Raw genomic sequence first — 21,855 nt, forward strand, 5'->3', positions numbered from 1 at the left:
GTCTTTTTTTCCCCTGCTCAATAAATGTACAGATGTTTCCTATCCAAGTTCATACTTAATGTACAATACCTCATTTTGCATTGTCTTTGGTATGTCACAGATACTTTTAAATTTCCTTTGAAATGGATAAGTTGGACCTTTCACATGATATCATTAACCCCCTTAAAAATAAAAGGCAAAAGTGAACAGACACATATTTTTCTAAGGCAGAAAAGTATGCCCATATTACCTTTCTAGAACTACATGAATTCAAAACAAAAGTTGCAGTCAAAATATTTATTCTTTTCCTTAATTGGGTTAAATGACAATACAAATATTGTGAGCCTGCTTTGTTTCTCACGTACTATACTTTAAATGTTCAAAACTTTGTATAAAACCACACATGACCTAATTTCTTTCACAATGCCTACTATAGAAACCTCGATTTAATTGTATATGTTTTGAAATAAATTCTCTCCTTAACCATTATTATTACAGATTTGAAAAGGCTGGTTACAACTGCAACAGTAATATCTATCAGGCTCTTAGTTATAAACAAACACACAGGAAGAAGAAAGGAGAGAAGGGACTAGGGAGAGAAAAGAAGAGATGTTCATTTATATTGTTTCCAACTGGTACCAACCAGATCAGAGTACCACTGTGGTGTGAGTGCTTCCTGAGTCATTAGGAAGGGGATTTTAATGTATTTAAGGGGAATAACCACGTCACACTAGCCAGGACTAGTTAAATCACAATATTTAAGGATAACAATTTTACATGAAGTACCAAAGTTTTGACTAGAAAAATAAATTGCTAAACAGAAACTTCCAGCTTTCTGTGGCTAAAAGGGTCTAAAAGCCTCCCTCGAACTTGAGGATAGGATACAGGAGACAAAAATACAGACGCATGAAACTACAGTGAGGCGGCAGGGAAAGTTTATTACCAGCCCAGTGTTCACACTGAAAGCCACAACTTCCAAGTCTTAACAAATCCTGAAGAACTGTCATTTTAAAAGATGTTAAAAAGAACATAAACATTATCCTGAATATGATGGCAACAACAACAGAAGCCTAGGTGTTCACAAGTGAAGGGGCAGAGCCACTGGCGGGACTCCTTCACCAGTGTCCCCTTTCATCACAGGCTCCCAGGGGTGCCATCCTTGTTATTTTAAGGCACAGCCCTGAAGATTCACAGAGCAGCATATCCACCATCCATGATCCCGTCTCAGGAATTTGCTTCCAACCGAGCATCCGCAGGAGAGAAGCAGACGCTGAGTCAGCAACACTGGGATTTGTTCTCTTTTTTCACGGTCTCCTCATCCAGTTTAATTCTGCCGTCGTTTTCTTCATTAGGGAAGCTTTGGTGGTTGGCAAGAATGTTCTCCACTAGGAACCGGGATGCTTCATCTATGTTTATGTTATCCTGTAGTGCAGAAACAACCAGGATCAATTCTCACGATCAATATTCTTAGAGGAAAGCATTAGAGTATTACCAGGAACTAGGAAAGTTGGTCAGAGGGGGCATTATAAGTACGCCAGCTCCATCTCCTGCTCCAATACTGAAGTGTTTGCTAAGAGTTCAATGTTACTGAGTAATGTGACTGAGACACTCTTCTTTTTACAAAGGATCACACTCTTTCTGATGTTCTGTTTTTGTGTGTGTGTGTGTGTGTGTGTGTGGTACGCGGGCCTCTCACTGCTGTGGCCTCTCCCGTTGCGGAGCACAGGCTCCGGACGCGCAGGCTCAGCGGCCATGGCTCACGGGCCTAGCCGCTACACGGCATGTGGGATCTTCCCGGACCGGGGCACGAACCCGTGTCCCCTGCATCGGCAGGCGGACTCTCAACCACTGCGCCACCAGGGAAGCCCTTATGTTCTGTTTTTTAATGTTTTAAACTTTTGCCACTGAGGTCCAATGAACTATCTCCAAGGTAAATGAGTCTTCATCCTGCTGCAAGTTGCCAGCCACATAAGTGAAAGCACAGAGATAAAAACAATGTTGTGGGTGTGATGCCCGTTAAGGATGCTCTAAGGAATCACCAGCTATCACAACATTTGTGTGACTGATTCATAAGCTGTCATTCAATATATGATATGTGACATATAGCAAAAACTGTGCTTCTTTTTAAAAGTATTTAACTTTTCCTTTTAAAATAATTTCAGATTTACAGAAACGTTGTAAAAGTAGTAAAAATTCCTATATATTCTTCACCCATATTCCTCAGACATTAACATCTTAGGTAACCAGAGTATATCAAAATCAAGAAATTAGATGACAGTACTGTGCCAGCATTACTCTATCAACCTTGTTCGAATTTCATCAGCTGTCTCACTGTCCTGTTTCTGATGCAGGTGAGCGGCTGTATTTCGCGATCTGTCCCCTTGGTCTCCTTGAATCTGGAACAGGTCCTCAGTCTCCTTGCCTTTCATGACCTTGACACTCTTGGAGAGTCCTGGCCAGAGACTATCCCTCAGTTTGGATCTGTCTGATGTTTCCTTATCATTAAATTCAAGTCACACATTGTTGGCAGGAATAAGACATACATGATGTGCCCTCTTCAGTGTATGAGGAGGCATACTTGCTTGAAGTCATGTCTGCCAGGCTTCTCCACTGAAGAGCTACTATTTTTCACTTTGTCCTCAGTACAAATATGTAAATATCCTGTTTTTCACCATACCTTTCCTTACTCATTTTGGTATCAATTAATTTTTCCCTAGAACAATTATTACTGTTGTGTTTAATGGTGACTGTCTATTTCCATCATTCCTTCTCCATTTATGATTTGGAATTCTACTGTTAGGAAGAGCTTTCTCTTCTCTCCCATTTATTCATTTGTTTTTTTCATATCATGGATTATTATTTTATTCTGTGTATTAAGTCCATTACAATAATTATTTATTTTGTTGCTCCAATTGTCTTAGGTTTTGGAGCTCCTATAAGCAGGCTCCTGGGTCTTTTTGACGCATCTCCGTCACTTGGTGAGCGTTTCCTTAGCTTCCGGCACGACAAAATATCTCAGGCACATCTTTACTGTCCTTGTCCTAATAGTCCTGAAATCAGTCATTTCTCCAGGGAGACTCAGTTCTTTTTATTGGATAACAGTATTTAAAAACCAAATTCTAAGGACTTGCAAAGCTCACTGGTTCTGTGCTGCCATTGCTTCTAATCCTCTTCAGCAGACACACCTAGTAAATATGTATGTATCCATACACATATTGGTATCTGCTTCTGTGTTTAGCTGTTTACACATATACGTATGTGTACATGTGTGTGTATATGCACACACATATACACATTAATACAGAATTTATATATGTGTGTGTGTATATATATACATATATATGGACTTTTCCAATTCCAATCCGATACCACGAGGTTCATTCTAGCCTTCTCCCTTATTTGTTACACCTTTCTCAGACAGTGAGAACTCTGCAAGACCTCTGCTATTTATTCAGGTATCTTTTCTAGCACCAACACAAACTTTTTTTTACCTCCACTCCCAAGATAAGCATTAACTTTAATTAAAGTATTGATCTTTAAATGCCCAAATGTCCCTCAGTCCCCACCATCCCCATTATACCAAATAATTATAATCTTCTCTTACTGCATTTAATTGTTATTGATGAGGAACAGAAAGTCCCACATTGTAATTAGTCACACATTCTCATATTGGAAATCCATTATTTTCCATAAAGGTGAAAAGATGAAGCTCATGAATTCAAACTTGCCTTTTGGCTGTGTTTGTATCAGAATTCAGATCACTGGTATTCTAGCAGAAATCAGATTTGAAGTTAGCTGCTGGCCAGCTCAGAAGCATAGGTATTAGTGACACTTGGGCAGTACTTTAAGCCTTGACTAAAATTTTTAACAAAAATTTTATATTACTGTTACTCTCTTGAAATACTCCTGGTTTACCACTAAGGAAATTTTGCAGTAGCTGTTTCTAATATATTCGTAGGAAGGCACAGAACATATGAATGTTTTTCTTTTCACCTCCACATGTAACCCTGTCCATAGATATCATGAAGCTGATGACTTATACAGTCTCAGGTGACAGGCCACATGATACTATTGTTTATGAATCTTCCTTCTAGACTCTGGGGAGAAATTTAGATTTATTACCTGAATGATTAATTCAAATAAAACCAGAAGAGGAAATTTTATCTGTAATATATTCATCTTCTCCACCAAATCTCACGCTCTAATAAACACTTACACATACCACTAATTTTTTTCTAACAAAGCTGGGAAGGAAAGCAAATCCCCACAGGTGCAGAGAGCAGACAGAGGGCATGGCTTCCAAAACAAGTGTCTCTATAAAAAGCCTTGCCTTCTGCAATCTCTTCCTTCCTGTTTGGCTAAGTGCTCATGCAGCAACTCTGGTCTTCATCTCTCTTCCACTACTACTTTTTATTTATGAAACTAAATTTTAAGATACTAGAATATATTTGTTTAAACAAATAGCCTTTAGCTTAGGAGTAAACACTTCTGTCTTCAGCAGACACTATTTTTTCCAATGACCCCACCATCACAATATTTTCAGAGCACTTTTTGTGTAGTCTCCCATAGCTTTGCTTTCATTATTCTGATCACCAGTGGCAGCAAATAATCTTCCACTTTTAGGATGGGTTTCTGGTAAAGCTAAAAGTAACCTGGTAATAAGTAAGTAGGTCATTTGAAAAAACAATGCACGGTTTTTGATATATACAAGAAATTCACAGAAGGCATACTAAAAGCTGGAACTGTGTTAAGATTATATCAAATTCATGGTTTTGAGTTTGCCATCACAGAATTTTGCTAATAATTCATCACCCTCTCGTGTCTGATTGTTATTGGACCTCTAAAGTGAAACTTCCAGTGCACATAAGCCCGCTCCAGCACAATATTTTGTGCTTGGTATTGTCACCTTTGCTTTCGTGTATATTTAGACTGTTAAGATTTTCAACAGCCAACGTGTTTTTGTTTTTCTTCAAAAAACATTTTATCCAGCTTCCCATAATGGCTGAAAGAAAAAATTCTCACTCTACTATTCATGAAGAAATATGTCACAAATGTTGATAATTTCCTCTTGTTCAAATTTTCCTACACATTTGATCTAAAACTCTTCAAACATCATCTGAATACATCTTCTCTCTGACCTTTTCAATGTCTGTTAGTCCTGCACATGACTTACATCTTCACTAGGGACAACTATGTCCCTAAGTTTTACTAAGCCTTCTATAAAACTCAAAAATAGTTGTGCTTGACAATATACCTCATACCCCACAAATTCCAGGTACATGAAAAGTACTTCATTTAAGGACTCAAACTCATAGAAAATGTCATTTGTTCTTTGCTCTAATAATAGTCATTTTTATTTTAATGTAAAATCTGCCCTTCTGTTCACCTCTCCACTAGCCAATTCTGAAAGCATTCCTGCTGCTGAGTGAAAGAAGCCATAACATATCCATGCTACGCTGCACCTTTTACTAGGTTTCCAAAAACCACTCAGGTAAATCCATCTAAATACTTGCAAGTTACAGGTCAGATTTACGAATTAACAGCAGAGCAGATAACAAACGCACAGCAGAGCAGATAACAAACGCACAGCAGACCTCACCTTTGCAGAGGTTTCAAACCATCCAGTGAAGCCATGTTCTTTGCAAAACTCGTCCATCTGGGAAGTATTCTGGCCACTGTCTTTTTTCTGGTCACATTTGTTAGCTAAGAGGACAGCAGGAATAGGGTTGCCGTTTGGAAGATGGACTTTACTATCCAGATCACTTTTCCATTTTAAAACGGCTTCAAACGTGGAACCTCTCGATATATCAAAGACAACGAAAGCACCAACAGCTTCTTTGTAATATACTCGGGTCATGTTGCCAAACCGTTCCTGTCCTAGAAATAAGTATAATAAGAGATTAAAAACTTATACTTCGGACAGAGGCGATATTTAGTTATAATCCTTTTGACCCTAAGAATAATGCTATAAACACATATCTGTCATTCCATAGCACCATAAACTGGTAGGATTGAGGACATACACACAGAACCACGAACCACAAAGCAGAAGCGGCTGATCATGTGGTCCGAGTACACAGTTACCCAGTTTTATGTTCTGTGCATGTACCCCACATTCTCCATAAACACCGAGATGACAGTTCGTAAAGCTACAGAGTCCATCATTTCCCCCTCCCTCCACTCTTCTTGGTCTAAGAGAAGAGAGGTACTAAAGGAAAAAAGAAAGTTGGGAGTGGAGGGAAGAGACAAGAATAGAAGAAAGTAAGACTTGCAGGAAGGAGATAAGTGTGGTGGGTAAAATGCTAGTCAAAAAGATTAGGACTGAACATGAGATAAAGGAACTCATGTTCTTAACTCCTCTTTCCTTCACATCTCCAGCCAAACCCGCTTTCGATTCAAAATGCAAGACTGCTCTCCTCTAAGAAGGCAGACATGCAAACCCACTATTTTACGGTTTTCCCCTTTAATTTAGAATAGAGGGTGGGGTGCCAAACTAGTAAACGTACAGAAATCCAGAAGTTATAAAGAGCTATTAAGCTCTAGTGGCTTTTGTTTTTGTTTTGTTCATAGAATCACCTATAAATCCCTTCAAATATTTCTTTTTACCAACCATGTTAAAGCATATTCAAGTCTGTATTCATATTAACTTTCTTATTAAAACATAAGAAAACCAGAAATGTATGTGGTAAGGCATTTTTGAGGAGGACCTTGTGGCTTAGAATATCCATTTCCTTAGGTTTCAGAGCCAGGATTCGAAGCTCCCTCAGCAGCAGAGGGTGTGCTTTCTAACATCACCATATGTGACAAATCAAAACAGTGCCAATTACACTGTTAAGCAAATGAAAAGTAAAGGCACAAACTGGGAGAAAAAAAAATACAGATCCTATATCTGATTAAAAAAATTTGTACTCAGAATATAAAGAGCTCTCAAAACTCCAAAGTAAGATTAAAAAAATTTAATAAAGTAAGCAAAAGATTGGAACAGTTTACTGAAGAATTTATATGATGATAAATAAGCATAAGAAATTATGCTCAAAATTATTAACCATTGGGGAAACGCAAATTTAAACCACAATGAGCTGATCCTTTATTCCCACAACAATGGCTATAATTAAAAAGTCTGACTATACCAAGTGTTGGTGAAGATGTGGAACAACTGGAGCTCTCATATACTGCTGGTAAGACTAATACTTTAAAATAGTACAACCACGTTGGGAAACAATTTGATACCTTCTTAAAAATGTAAACATATACCTACCATACAACAAACCCATTCCATTCCCAGGTATTCGCAAACAAAATGAAAACACACGTCTATAAAAAGGCATGTTCATGAATGCTCACAGCAGCTGTATTTTTAATAGCCCCAAACTGGAAGCAACCCAAATGTCTATTTACATGCTAATGAATAGACTATGGTATATCCATACAATGGAATACAACTCAACAATAGAAAGGAAAGGAACTATGGATACAAGTAACAGCATGGATGAATCTCAAAACAATTATGCTGAGTCAAAAAAGCCAGACCAAGGAGAGAATAGGTAATACTATCAGTCCCTTTATATCAAATTCTAAAAAATCAGAAACTATAGTGATGCAGTAAGAGAAAGCAGATCAATGATTGCCTTGGGCAAGGCAGGAGGATGGATTACAAAAGGCCTATTAGAGCAAATAGCTTTCAGGTGATGAAAATATTTGCAATCTTGATTACAGTGATGTTTCAAAAGGGTATACATATGTCAAAACTTATAAAATTGTACAGTGTATTGTATGTTAACTATACAACAATAAAGTTATAAAAAATAATACCTACCTCATATGGTTACAGGAAGGGTTAAATGTAAAATGCCTGCCTGGATATATTTAGGCAAACTATAGCTCATGGCCAAATCCAGCTAAATAAAATTCTAGAGAATAGCCATCCTCATCCGTTCATGTATCATATGCCTGTTTTCACTCTATAATGGCAGAGTTGCATAGTTGCAACAGAGACTAAATGGCTCACAAAACCTAGAACAATTGCTATCAGGAAGTTTACAGAAAAAATTTAATGATTTCTGTTCTAGGGGGTTAGGAACAGTCTATACCTTGAACTGGAAGTGGTATATAAAAATTCATGAAGGTATACACTTAAGGTATCTGCATGTAGGTTATACTTCAAGTTCAGAGTGTAAAAAGCCACGTCATAGTAAACACTGAATAACTATTAGCTAAGAATTATCATTAAGTGCTCAATAAATGTATTGCACGATGAAAGCCTGAGTATCCTTTTGTAAATCGTGCTGATTACACACAGCAAAGCCTTAAACTATTAGCTAGTTATGTGTTGTGCCTTGTAGTGGTGAAAACAGCTTGCGGAGGAAAATGAACTTGAGGAAAGCACAACTGTACTAGAGAATCGAATAGCAAGCACCCAACAGTCAAGTTACCCCAGGAAATAACTTTCTCTGCCTAAATCAGCCAATTGTCTTTAGAGATCTTTAGGGGTCATCAAAGTCCCACCCAGCTCTCACTTCTGATGTTTTAGGTTTCTATATTATAAATTTAAGGCTAAAATGATTTTCTAAAGATTCTGCAATCACCAAATCTAGAAAGCAATGGGGATCATGACCTAGCATCACAAGGCCAAGTCCATGCACTTAGCTTATTCTCCAAAAGAATAATAAAATATATTTCCTATTCTACTGAGTTCATAATCTCTTTTTTAAAATTCAACAGTAATCCATTAATGCTTCCGAAATATTCTCGAACTGGTAAAAACAAGTAAAAAATTAAGTAGGGAGTGGAGAAGATAAGATGAATTCATTTAAAATAATAATCTTAACATAAAATTAAAGGTTTTTCTCCAGAAACCTAACAAGGTGAAACCTAGATTTAACTATGCTGTTTTAAAGGTTTAAATGCACAGATTTGCTAAGCTCTTTCAGTTGTTAAACTGGGAAGCAAAGTAAACTTTGCTACTAGAGTATGAGTTGCATCCTGTATCTTTGGGTAATTTTAGCTATTCCTGTATTATTGTCTAAAACAAAGGATTCCAGTGGAAAACAAAACTGATGTTCATGAATATTCCATCCTCCTCCACTTCTAAACACATGGAGGAGCACACTGTTCTGCCCCCACTAAATCAGTTGTGTCCGTGGACTAATCCTGGCCGATGAAATGTGAACAGAAGTGTTCCTTTCCAGCAGAATCACTTGTCCTGCAGCAGCAAAGCTGAACCCCAATTTTGAGATGGTAGGGCCTCTGTTAGCCTGGGTCTTCAAGTGGCTCCAATGAAAAATTCTCCTCACGTTCCCCACCATCCCTCCCACCTCTGTTCCCCACTGTGGACAAGTAAAAAGCACGAGAAATCATCATTTTAATGTTGTTGACCCCCCAACATAACCTAGTCTATCTTGGCTGGTACAACTCCCAAATATATTTTTCTCTCTTCTATCTAGATCTGATCTCAACTAAAAAATATGTATTAGGTTCCTCCTACGTACCAGGCACTGTGCTAGACACTGATGAAAATAATGAAACAGTGAATATGACCTTCAGGATCTCACAGTCTATTTGAGGAAACAGACAAAATGATACCATGATGTGTTGGGTATAATCAGGGATACAAAGAGCATATTATGGTATCAAACAAGGGGATGTTATTCATTGAGGTAAGTGAGTCTTTCTTGAAAGATACATTATCAAGAAATGCCATTCAAATGCTAACTCATCATGGAAATACAGTATCTTCATAAACTTTATTTCCATGCTGTGACTTTCAGGTTGCACGCCCATGGGGGTGGCCAGCCTAGTCAAAGCCATGTTAACTGCTCGAGGCAGTTTCCCAGTAGCTCTGAGTCATCCCCAGGAGAAACGCGAATTCTCCTACTTCCCCTTTCACAGCACATCAGAAGTCAGCCCTTCCTAGGTTCAAAGAAGAGCTAAGGATCAAACTAATGGGAAAGACTTTCACATCCAAACTAGAATTGCATTAGAATTCCATAGACTCTTAGATTTTTTTTTCTAATTTTAGAAAAGAAAATAAAAAAATACTCTGAGGGGGCAGCCAATCAACCATTTTAAGTTTAGCCTGAGAAATCTTTATTATTCTAGGATTCTACTTTCCGGAAATACATATATAAAAGCAGGAGATTTCTGCCATGCTGAATGCTCCTGGATTGTGCCCTGTGACGGGAGCGGACTGGGTAGAAGGGAAAGTCTAGAGTTATTAAATGTAAAGACAGCTGTACGTGTCTTGTTTCATGGCGTGTGTGTATAGAGTTAAAGCGTATAGCAATATGGAAACTCAGCAGAACCTGGGAGACCTCCCTCTCACTAGGTCTGCAGAAGTAGTTCAGACAGGGTGGGGAGAATGCTAAGCAACACCACCTTCTGTGACCAGAGCTGTAATCTTCTCTTACAGGAACGGGTTACGCTTTCCCGACAAAACACTGTAACGGACAATATTGTAACTGGACGATGACACTCCAGATCATCTAGTCCAACCTCTCTTATTTTATAGATGAGAAAATAAAATCCCAGGGAGATGACATTACTCAAATTTCTTAGGTTGACTTGTTATCAAGTGTACTGTCTGATCTGTTACCCAAGTATTTTCTGGAGTATATATTGCTCCACATGGCCCTGTGTTTCCAAATAGATTCAAGGTACGATGAGCCTGGGAGTGACCTTCCTTAAGGACAGCACAGCCCTGCTACAAAAGTTACAGCCTTGCTCTATGTCCCCTAGTGCTTTACCACAGCAGATAAGGAAGTGCCCCACTGCTGACTGCATTAGTTATGCTGATTCTAGGGACAGGGTTTTTCATCCATACTGCTGTGGACACATTGCCTGAATATTCCAAATGGCTCTGAAATGCGTTATCCTTTAAAAGGATGTGTTACTTCCTTCTCTAGAAGAAGGAACCCTGATTATAGCTAGATATTTTGGCAATGAGAAAGGGAAAAAAAGAGCACAGTGCTAGTCATCTAGGCTCGAAGACATTTAAAAATGCACGACTTTGTACATACTGAAATGGATGACCTGTAAGGTATACATGCTGGCAAAAGGATTAAAATGCTTATCTAGTATTTGGAGTATCCAACACTAATGGCTTTGAAAAGGAGTTGAGATAATTTAATACATTTCCAGGAATACATATTCCAATCAAGGGAAAAAAACCCACAAAACAGTGTACCTTATCTCTTTATAGCGCATGCAAATTTTCAAAAGGGAAATATTTCCTCTCTGATTTGAAAAGGAAAGTACTGCGTTTTGAACTATCAGAAACACATGCCAGAGATGCTTTCTCTTATGATTTTAATCCCTGGTTTTATTTTTTTAAACGTTTGTCTCAATATTTTATGTTCATGCCCCCATTTGATAGATAATCTAAATGTCTCTTAATGTTATTTGAAACTCAAAATATAAATTACACAATGAAAAATAAATCTGAGCAACAGGACAATTAGTGCTTAGCTTTTCAAGTACAAATGCTTATGTTTTCCCACCCAGTAAGAATTATTGAGCTACATATTCTTGCTCAAGGTGATTGGGAGAAAATGCATAGTTTCTAGTCAGTGCATATAAAGTCCTTTAAAAACAACTCCTTAAAATTCAGTGTGCATTTCAGAGATGAAGCGCTTCTAACAAGCTTGTGTGGGTGGTGGGTAATAGATCAAGACCCAGTCAAAATTTAATTTAAGTCCAGTCATTGGTTCTAGAAGGATAATTATCTATCCACTAAAAATGTTTACAGCTTGATACAGGTAATAATGTGATGTCATAATGGGTCTCGGGTTTTATATGTAAGAGGTTACAATTTGTAGTCACACAGGTTTTTGTTATTTTTTAGGGCACCTAGTTAATGACTCATTATACTACTACTTTATAAAGCCCTTATAAACGTGCCCCAGCATTACACTTAAATAGTTAACATGCTAAAACTATAGGTATTGTTAGGAAAAAAAACACTTTCTTACATTAAAGAACTACCATAATACTGACCAATGAAACAATGTAACTAAAAAGAGACCATATTGCTAGTTGCCCATTTCCCCCCCACTGGCTTATGCAATTTTCCATACAACAAGTGGCTGTATTCTCCACAGACAGAACAAGTCTAAAAGCTAATGCATCAAATTAGCACCATATGAGTTTGGATTTGATATGTACTGAATTTCATATTTTAATATTGTACCATGAAGAAGGTAAAGGGAGTCACATGATTTTACACAATTCCATTCATTTGTCTGGTTTTCCTTTTTATCATGTGTAGATGAGAGGGAGATAATATAACATGACAATGAAACCTTTGGAATGAAAAATATCTGGATCCATGCCCTAACTCTGCAAGTTACAGGTGTACAGACCTCAGGAAAAGCCCTTAATCTTCCTGAGTCTCAGCTTACTCAACTGTAAACTGAGAATCATTCTCATTTCTCCAGATTATCATAAGTATCAATGAGAATAAAAGTAAACTGAATGACACTGACTATAAAACAGCTTTTAATAAATGTTAACTGTTATTATGTGAGAGGGTCAAATACCAAAATTTCCTAACTCTGGGATTCTAGCCTTACGTTTGGAAATATATTTCCACTTGGAAAAATAAGCTTTACAGGGGAAGAGGCAAAGCTGCCATTTAAATCATGTACAAAGCACCATTTCTGCTCATACCACATTCTGTCAAGCAAAAGAGTAACAAAACTGAATAAAGAAAAAATTTTTAAATACCTAAACTAAAAGGAACACAAACTCCTTTTGAGATGGTAGCAGTATCACTAAGTAGTCTTCAAAATTACCTATTCCCAAATACACGCCAGTTCAGAGTCTGGATTTTTCTTTTGGCTAATTTGAAATGAGCAGCCTTCTGTGGTATTTAGGTCACAGTGTAAGGTCTGTTTTTATTCAACTATTTACATCTTCTGTGGTGACTATGAAAATAACACCTGACTTTAATCAATTTAAAGGAAGGAAAAAAAATCAAAATATCTTTTTGGTTTGTGTCCAAAGTCATAATAGTTTTAGAAGTTTGAGGTATTGGCTTTTTCCTTTCTTAAGCATTAAATGAGAGCAAGACATGTACCACCTCTGTCCTGTAATTTCCCTTGTCTCCTTACATCACCTCTTGAGAGCCACACAGATAAGGAGCAGGTGATATGAAACAGACAGGAACTTAAGGGTCAGGGAAGGTGAGTGTGAAGGAGCCCCGGGGAACAGCAGGCTTGCTCCGTGGAGCGCAGTGGGAGGGTAAGTCTGTTGGCAGCATGCAGCAGAGCCAAGACAGAACAACTGTTCTCAACTTCGGTATAAATCAGACTACCCATGGTGCTTGGCAAATTACACATTTCCAGGCCCTACCTCTAGGAATTCTGATTTGGTAAGCATGGAGGATTGCTAGTTGCCTCTCCAATATCCCTTCACAGAATTTTATTTGGGAAAGCAATGTGTCCAATTTAAAAACAAACAGAAAAAGCCCTGGTTTTCTAGCTGCCCTTGCAGCAAGCCATGTGCGTTTGACTGGACCACAAAGACAACGAATATGGCCAGGGAATAGCTGAGTGGTGAAATGTCAGCTTTGGTCCAGGAAGAATGAATGGTTCTGTTCACCAGCCATGGACTGCTCAACTACAGACTAAGTAGGTGAGAGACTTCTCTCTTGTTAAACCATGATGTTTGGGGATGTTTGACAGACGAAGGCAATTCTGCTTACAGCTGATGCTAAGGAATCTGCATTTTAAGCACCTCAGATGAGTCTGACGGAGGAGGTCCCATATAATCACACTAAAAACCCCAATATATTTAGCTTAACTTCAAAGCAATCAAAAATCACTACGGGAGATGCTTAAGGAAAATATCTGGGTAGAAGTGAGTGAAAAGAATGGGGAAGAAGAGAACGTAAGACGATCTGTCAATGAGAAAGACCAACAGAGGGGCGTAAACTAAAGCCCTGCCATCCATTTATTTTTATGTGGTTTGTCTCTCTCAGAATAAGAGTGAAGAAATCATATGCTTCTAGCATCGATTGCAAAAAGTGCAAAAAGCTCTTTTGAAAATATAATTGAGTAGAATTCTAAAGCAACTTTTTCTTGATCTTTTGTCTCACCCTTCAGAAATCTCCCCACATATGTCAGCACTTTTTTCACCATCCAAGAGAAGATCTCTACAACCATAATACAACTTAAACTTGTCAACTTAGCCCACTCTCTATTACTTAAGTGTTGATTAAATGTGAAATCCTCACTATTTTGAGGATACGCTATTCTTGGCCTCCAAGTCAAAGGCCTTCAAAGTTTTCTTCTTTGGAAGAATACTTTCTCTCATCTCTCAATCTATTTTAATAAGTGCTTAGAAATATGTATTAATCAGGTTTTTTATTTTCTATATTTTAGGATGCTTTGACATCTTGGGGCCTTGCGGACCAGGGGAGGGACTGCCCCTCTTAGTGTTAGCTAGTTCTTAAAGAGAGCAAACAACTTGCTGAGAGCATGTCTTCGATATGCAAACCAACCAATCCTGAGTCCTTATCCTCTACCCGCTTTCTTTTTCCAGGCTCCTGCAGTCCAGGACATTATCCTCCTGCCCTGAATCACCCCACGGTCAGGTACTAGACAACTAGGGACCATCCCTATAGCCCAGAACAAACTCAGTCTCTCAAACTATCCAATCCTAAGCTTGCTCAGCCTGCCTACACTGCCTTGTCCTTTCCTTCCTGCAAAAACCACAGTAAAGGCTCCAGCCCTTACTTTGCTTTCTCCGAGCTCCTTCTGCCTCCTGAATGACGCCAGTGTTTCCCTACACAGTCCTGCATAGTGTGGCATGGTCCCTCCTCTTGGAAACTATGAGTAACAAACTATTTCTTTCAGTGGCAATTGTCTCCTGATGTGTTGGTCTCATCACACTTTTTTATTTTGATTTTGATAAAAACAAAATCTTGAGTACAATTTTAAAGGGAATAAAAATCATTAAAATTTATATATCAAAAGCTTAAGAAAGTTGGAAGGTCAGGATAACATATACATGATGGATCAAATTTCTCCTAAAATATATCTGAAAATAACATTGCAGCCCTGGAATAACGCATGGCATTCAGGCTCAATCCATGAGATCAGAGTAGACCTGACAAATATCTGTAATTGTTACCTTGCTTTTCCAGGGTGTGCTCTGCAACCATATACCAATAAAAGAGCTTTGTTAACTTCAGAGAAGTCCACAGTTTGGAAACAGTCTTTCAAAATGTACAAAAAAAAGTGATGCAGCCAATCAAAAAGTGTCTGCTTTGGAAGCAGTATGCTTCATAATTAAGTATAAGAACTGGAAATTCTGGATTGATGACATAAAGAGATGGTAATTATTCAAATATGAGTCATATGCTCTAAAACAGGGATGACCAGAACATTTGCAAATTTAGAGAACAGTTAATGCTACTGTTTTGAATCCAGTGAACCAAAAATCCACTGTGCTATTTGACAGAGACATGAGTCCTGTCTCTGTACGGTGCCGTGCGTGCCGTGGATTACCTGTGTTTTCTTGGTCAATTTACCAAACCTCCCTGCATTTACACCATGGGGTCTCTGAAAGCCTATAATCCCGCTCAAACAATAGAATGATTAGGCAAATGGCTGGGAGCCAAGTACTTCTTATCAGCACTTGGCTGTCTCTACCTCTAACCTCAGCACCTTTTAGCTTACTTGGACTAATTGAGGCAACTAAGAATGGTGATATACTCAAAAGGAGGAAAGGCAACAGGCATATCATTATCAGGGGAATTTTCATGTGCGATAACACAAATATGTTGTTATGTTGAAACTCCTGCTGCCTGGGCAATTGTGAAAGCACAGTCCATACTGGGGCACCCAAAGGTGTGTCAGGACTCACGAACTGAGGAAGATTTGAAGATGTAAAATGGGACAGTAGGCTTTGCTTGTAATTCAGCACAGAAATTGAGCCAGAATAAGGCTGAAGATGGCAAGATTGTACGGGTCAGATGTAATAAAGATTTTCTTTAATTCCTTTAAATGAGTTATTAAGCAATCGGCCCCCAATAAGCCCTAAGACAGTTACTGTAGTACTAAGACAGAGACTACAAATAACAGAGACTAATTCCTCAAAGCACCACTTCTTCGTATTTAGAAAAAAAACTTGAATATTAATACTCCCTGACTGACAGATACTCTGAAGGTCAAGAAAGCATCAGAGATAATATTCCAGACTCTTGCTCATGAAGAGTTGGAGGGTTATCAAAGAAGACAAGAAGAGATCACTAGATATAGTAATTGGCGATATGCAAGAGAGAACAAGAAAGACACGATCAACATTCTATTTTCAGATGTGAATCAAAAAACAGAAGTGAATCTAACTATGGTTTATATAATTTATAACGTCTCCCAAGCATGCATTTTATGCTTTGGTAAACAATATTTACATGAATTCAGAATACGTTGTTCCTGATTTGTTCATTGGCCCAAAGGTGTATTACTCAGATATTTATAAAGAAATTTTGATCCTTAAAAGTGAAGGGTGGCAGAATAGCCCACACCCCAAAATGCCACTTTGGCATAAGAATTATTTGAACTAAAGGCACTTGAAAAACAGCGAGTGCACGAAGGGTGCTCTAATCTCCCCTTCTTCTTCCTTAAATGGGGAGATGAAACTCCCACGTGAAAGATGTCCTCCCTATACCAGAAGGAAGAAAACATTCTCATCACCAGAGATGGGGAGTCAAGCTGAGAGAATTCTATAGAAACAGATCTTGTTAAAATAACTCTTATCTTCCTTTAGCCTCCCATAGAGTTTGGTTATTTTTCTACAATTGCCTCTCTTTGTTCAACCTAGTATAAAAGCATTTATACTAGGTTGAACTTTTTGGGGTGTTCCTTTCCTTATAAAGGCTCCTGTGTCATGTAAAGCTTATATTAAATAAATTTCTGCTATTAATCTGTCTTACATTAATTCTCAGGCCCAGCTGAAAGCTCTAGGAGGACAGAGATAAAATTCTGCCTCCTCTACAAAAACAGTGAATACATGAAGAGTGAATTATATTAGATTAGATCTAAATGGACAAACTTAAGAAAAAAGAGAGATTTAGCCTAGACCAGCCATTCAACCTACCTGGAAAATTCTACAGTTGCTAATAGGCTTATAATAAGTAGTGGGCCAAATACTAATTCATCTATAATACATGTTAAAAGGAAGGTCAGATGCTGCATCCTAATTCAGTATGCATTAGGTAACCTCTCTTTAAAATCTTATCAAAGACTTCACTATTTTAGTATATTTCAGTATGTATTGAGCAGCAGTCTTAAAGCAGATACGAAGTAAAAGACGGCAATTGCCTAACACAAAACTTATATTAAATTGCATCTATATTTTAAAGCTACATTCATTTGATATAATAAGGATTTGTAAGGCCTGTACCCAAGAGTCACTACGGTTCTCAATTTGAAGAGTTTAGCTTAAACTGCCTGGCCACATTTACAGAAAACATTTGGATAACTCCTGCCTCTCACACTTACCAAAGCTTTCAAGTATAGAGACTTGACATAATTTCTTTAGCACCTTTCCCATCTCTAAAGCAACAGCAAAAAAGCTACATAGTAATAACACCACACCTTAAGTTAGTCATATCAAGTGGCCAGCTCCACCTACTATTTTGCCATCAAGGACTATTTCCCTCCTTTGAGAATTAAATATGATTCAACTTTGTTACTACATAAGGCAAATATGTTTAGCCATGGGGAACTTTTTGGAGTGACCTTCAATTTGCCTTCATTACACCATTACTACTTAATTCCAATGGTATGAGCTAGGATTCACTAGTAGCTCAAATATTCAAACCAAACCTAGTTAATGATGTAGCTCCCTAAACCTTAAGTTAAAGCCACAATATTTTTGCTCTTAGTTTCCTTACATATTAACACTGAAAACCTTATTTAAAAGATGAGCCTAATAATTTCCAACTATCTCATAAGTTTACCTCTAATCTTGATAATTGCTGGTGTGTACTTGCTGGATGGAATCCCTTTTGGAGATCTTAAAGGTCTGCTTTCCTTCCTGGAAAAGCTCAAGCTTTGGATTTAGGCAAACGTGCAAGGGTATTCCATCTAGGCCTCTATATACCAGAGTCTGGTAAAGACTGACTATGTCCCGTTTCTGGCAAAATAGATCTCTTCAAGAAGGATGAAAAAAGAGACGATACCCAGGAAGAAAACTCCTACTCATGCTTTTGCTTTCCCAAGTCTCCAAATATAAGCTTTTTTCCTTGAAGCTTAAAAACACAACTGTGCCGTAAAAATCTTTTATTTACCCAAGCATAATTTAATCGCTAAATACCACATTATTTTACATGAAGAATAAGGCAAAGTCAACAATCCTCCGAGGCAGGGATTTAAAATCATCTTCATGGAAATTCACGGCTACACTGAAGATTCCTGCAGAATGACTATCACATGGTAAGGCAACCTTTAGAATCCATGACTTTGCCGAGAAGCAATACTATTATTCATAAGCGCTCTATGAAAAAGCAGGAAGTGTTTCGAAAGAAGCCTCTGGCTTCAAAAGATGACTTTTCAAACGAACTTTTGGTTTTCTGTAACCAACAAAAATAACAACAAAGAGCTGAGCCCAAGGCTGATTATCCCCCTTTCTCTGAGGTGACATACATCTATTTATTCTCATATCCGAAGTAGAGAAGCCTGTTCTTAAATAAATGAGTATGTAAGTTATAATTCTTCAATACCTTCTCGTATGTAATAAGCTGTTGATGACAAGAGCACTACCCAGCAGACAGACCTGTGTCCCTGACTCTGCTACCAGTTGGATGCCCACACCTACAGGCTTCTGTTATGCAAGCGGAGGATGAAGGACGGTCTCTCCAACCCTGAACATATGCTCCCATCCGAATGCTCTAATGCAGACTGACCTTAACATGGATGATGACTGAACAGGGTAACTCTTGGTACCACTTCCATATTTAAATTTTCCCAAAGTTAACGTCTTTTTCAATGTGCACATCCCACCCACCACACCAGTCAGAGTTCAAGTTTTCATACATTAGAGCAAGGAGGGTATATACCCCTCAAGCAGGGATATTACGCTCCCAAATGACAACTGAGAGCAAATGCCAGGGAAATAATATATTGCGGTTGGGGAGGCAGGTGTGGGGCTAGGTGCTGGTTTAGGGAGGGAAGAGGAACATAGCTTTCAAGAGAAACTTTCCCAAATCTTCGCCTGGGTGGCCTGCCCCAAGGATGAGAGCACGTTATATGAAGAATGGGGTTTCGCTCACAAGGAAGTGTCTCAGACCCAAGGTGGGTGATGAAAAACCTTCCGAAAAGGAACCTGGTTTCTAGTCTTGGTTGTGTCACTAACCAGGAGCATCACTTTGGGTAAGTCGTTCAACCACTCTGAACCTCGGTTCTCACCTGTGAAACGTTAAAGCAAATGAGAGGAGCCAGCCCCCTCCCTTCGCTCTTCCTTGTCAAGATTCAGAGTTAAACCTGGGGATAAGACGGGAATAAAGACACAGACCTACTAGAGAATGGACTTGAGGACACGGGGAGGGGGAAGGGTAAGCTGGGACGAAGTGAGAGAGAGGCATGGACATATATACACTACCAAACGTAAAATAGATAGCTAGTGGGAAGCAGCCACATAGCACAGGGAGATCAGCTCGGTGCTTTGTGACCACCTAGAGGGGTGGGATAGGGAGGGTGGGAGGGAGACGCAAGAGGGAAGAGATATGGGGACATATGTATATGTATAGCTGATTCACTTTGTTATACAGCAGAAACTAACACACGATTGTAAAGCAATTATACTCCAATAAAGATGTTAAAAAAATTTTAAAAAATAAACTTAAAAAAAAAAAGATTCAGAGTTAAAACTTCGGGAAAAGCCCCCATGGCTTTCTCACCTCTGGTCAGGTGAGAGCGCCAGAGCACAGGGCCTCTCCTCCACCTCTTAAAAATAAGACAGCTCTCCACACACTGAGCTGAGGCATCTAACCAGGGTTACTCATTTATGCATTTATTTACCTTGTCCTGCTTTTAAATTCTTCGACTACTACTGCCTGTTCCACTGTCCTGATTCCCCTGGAGTCCACGCGACCACATCCCTTTCCATCTTTCTAAGTGGTTTAGTCCCTTTCTTCTAAACTGACAGGGGCAGGCGAGCTCGGGCAAAGGACAGAGAAAGAAGAAAGGAGACCGAAAGCAGCCTAGCGGCCCCTAGCTCCCGACGGCTGGAAACCCGGCGGGCGCCTCTTGCCCGCCGTGGGGTCCCCGCGCGTCCGCGGCTCGGGCCACACACTTACCCGCGATGTCCCACAGCTGCAGGCGCACCAGCGTCCTGCTGTCCCAGTTGAGGACTTTGAGAGCGAAGTCCACCCCGATGGTGGCCCGGTAGTGCTGGGAGAAGAGCTGGTGGACGTAGCGCTTGATGATGCTGGTCTTGCCCACGCCAAGTTCGCCGATGACCAGCACCTTGAAGAGGTGCTCGCGGGTCTCGGGCACCGTGGCGGCGGCCGCCCCCCGGCCCGGGTCCCCAGCTCCGCCGCCCGCCATGAGCGCCCAGGTCTCGCTCAGCCGGCCGGCCGCTCTCGGCAAGTTAGGGCCACGCGCCGGGGCCCCCGCCCGGCCGCGCCCTCCCCGCGACGCCCTGGCAGCCCCCGCCGGCCGTCGAAACTTCCCCGAGGCCGGCTGCTCTCCCCGCCGCGCTGCCGCAGCGCCTGACCGGTCACAGGACCCGGAACCCGCCGCCGCTCGCAGCCCGCGCGGGGCGGGGGAAGGGCCGGGGGCTGGCGTGGCTAGAGAGACCGGGGTGAGGAGGCCTCTGCACGCTGCTGCCTGCGCTCCCGGCGGGCCGGCCCAGAACTCGGGGCACTTCCTCTCCCCGGGCGTCCCCTCCTCGGGACGGCGCTGAGCTCGGCCGCCCCCTGCTGGCCGCGGGGGAGCCGAGAACCCGGGGCCGACGGCTAGCGTTCCCAGAGCCGCGGTGAGCCCAGGCGGTTCAAGGTCAGGCCTCCGAGGCCGGCGGTGAACGCCCCCGGGGCAGAGCGCGGATGGGTGGTAGGTGGTTGTCCAGGGGGCCGACCCCAGCCTGGAAGGCGCGGGCCTGGGAATCAGCCTCCTTCCCTGGCTCGGCCATGAGGGAGTTTAACACCTGGAGATCATTGTCTTTGATCTCCAGCGGCCCACTTTAGAAGTAAAAAGAGTGGACGGATGACTCTGAACTCGACAAAGGACTGAAAACGCTTTTGTATAAACGAACGAGTGAGTCTGAGGAAGAAGACACAAGGTCTCCAAAACGATCTTGTTTTACTTCCTCAGCAAACCACAAAAGCCTTTTTAAGTGTTCCGGTGGTAGAGACTCTGAGACAGATCCTAGGAATGGACTGAAATACAGTATTGAGGACTTTTATTTAAAAGAAGAAAGATAGGAAGGCTTACGTTTCCTGCCGTGTTTATAAAATGGAGGGCTGCCCTGCATAAGGTTTAGAAACACCTGGAGTTGATAGCCTCTGGTAGCTTCCTTAAATAAACTCAGGTGGCTGCCCACCCTGTCCTCACTCTGACAATCATTGAAAAATGTTTTTTCAGAAGTGAAGAAGTTTTAAAATTTAGAAGTCAAGGTGGGAGTAAAACCTTCAATAGAATAGCTACTGAAAAATCCTGGATATGTCTCTAAGGACGTTTTATTGCCAAATAGCTTATGGCTTTTATGCTTACTCAGCTAGAGCCCATCCAGTACATCTCCAGCTTGGGGAAAGAGGAAATCTTCCAATTACTGCCAGAAGTGCAGCATATTGTCCTATACATACGTATTACCATAAATTTTTATGGCTTTTATTTTTTTCTTTAACCCTCCTAGGTTTCCACTGGCATTAAAAAT

At 40.1% G+C, this 21,855-nt stretch overlaps 1 protein-coding gene across 1 annotated transcript; it reads right to left on the reverse strand.

Annotated features, from left to right (window-relative positions):
- Positions 1–483: 483 nt before the first annotated feature.
- Positions 484–20,758, reverse strand: RAB32 (RAB32, member RAS oncogene family). The gene is made up of 3 exons (XM_027084091.1): positions 20,279–20,758; positions 5,579–5,856; positions 484–1,401 (listed from the first exon to the last, which is right to left on the reverse strand). The coding sequence occupies exons 1-3, from the start codon at positions 20,526–20,528 to the stop codon at positions 1,255–1,257; spliced, it is 675 nt and encodes a 224-aa protein (XP_026939892.1). The 5' UTR covers positions 20,529–20,758; the 3' UTR covers positions 484–1,254.
- Positions 20,759–21,855: the final 1,097 nt, after the last annotated feature.

The sequence above is a fragment of the Aethalodelphis obliquidens genome, unplaced genomic scaffold (genome assembly GCF_003676395.1).
Source record: "Aethalodelphis obliquidens isolate GAN/ISIS:26980383/991018 unplaced genomic scaffold, ASM367639v1 scaffold3, whole genome shotgun sequence".
Lineage (NCBI taxonomy): Eukaryota > Metazoa > Chordata > Mammalia > Artiodactyla > Delphinidae > Aethalodelphis > Aethalodelphis obliquidens.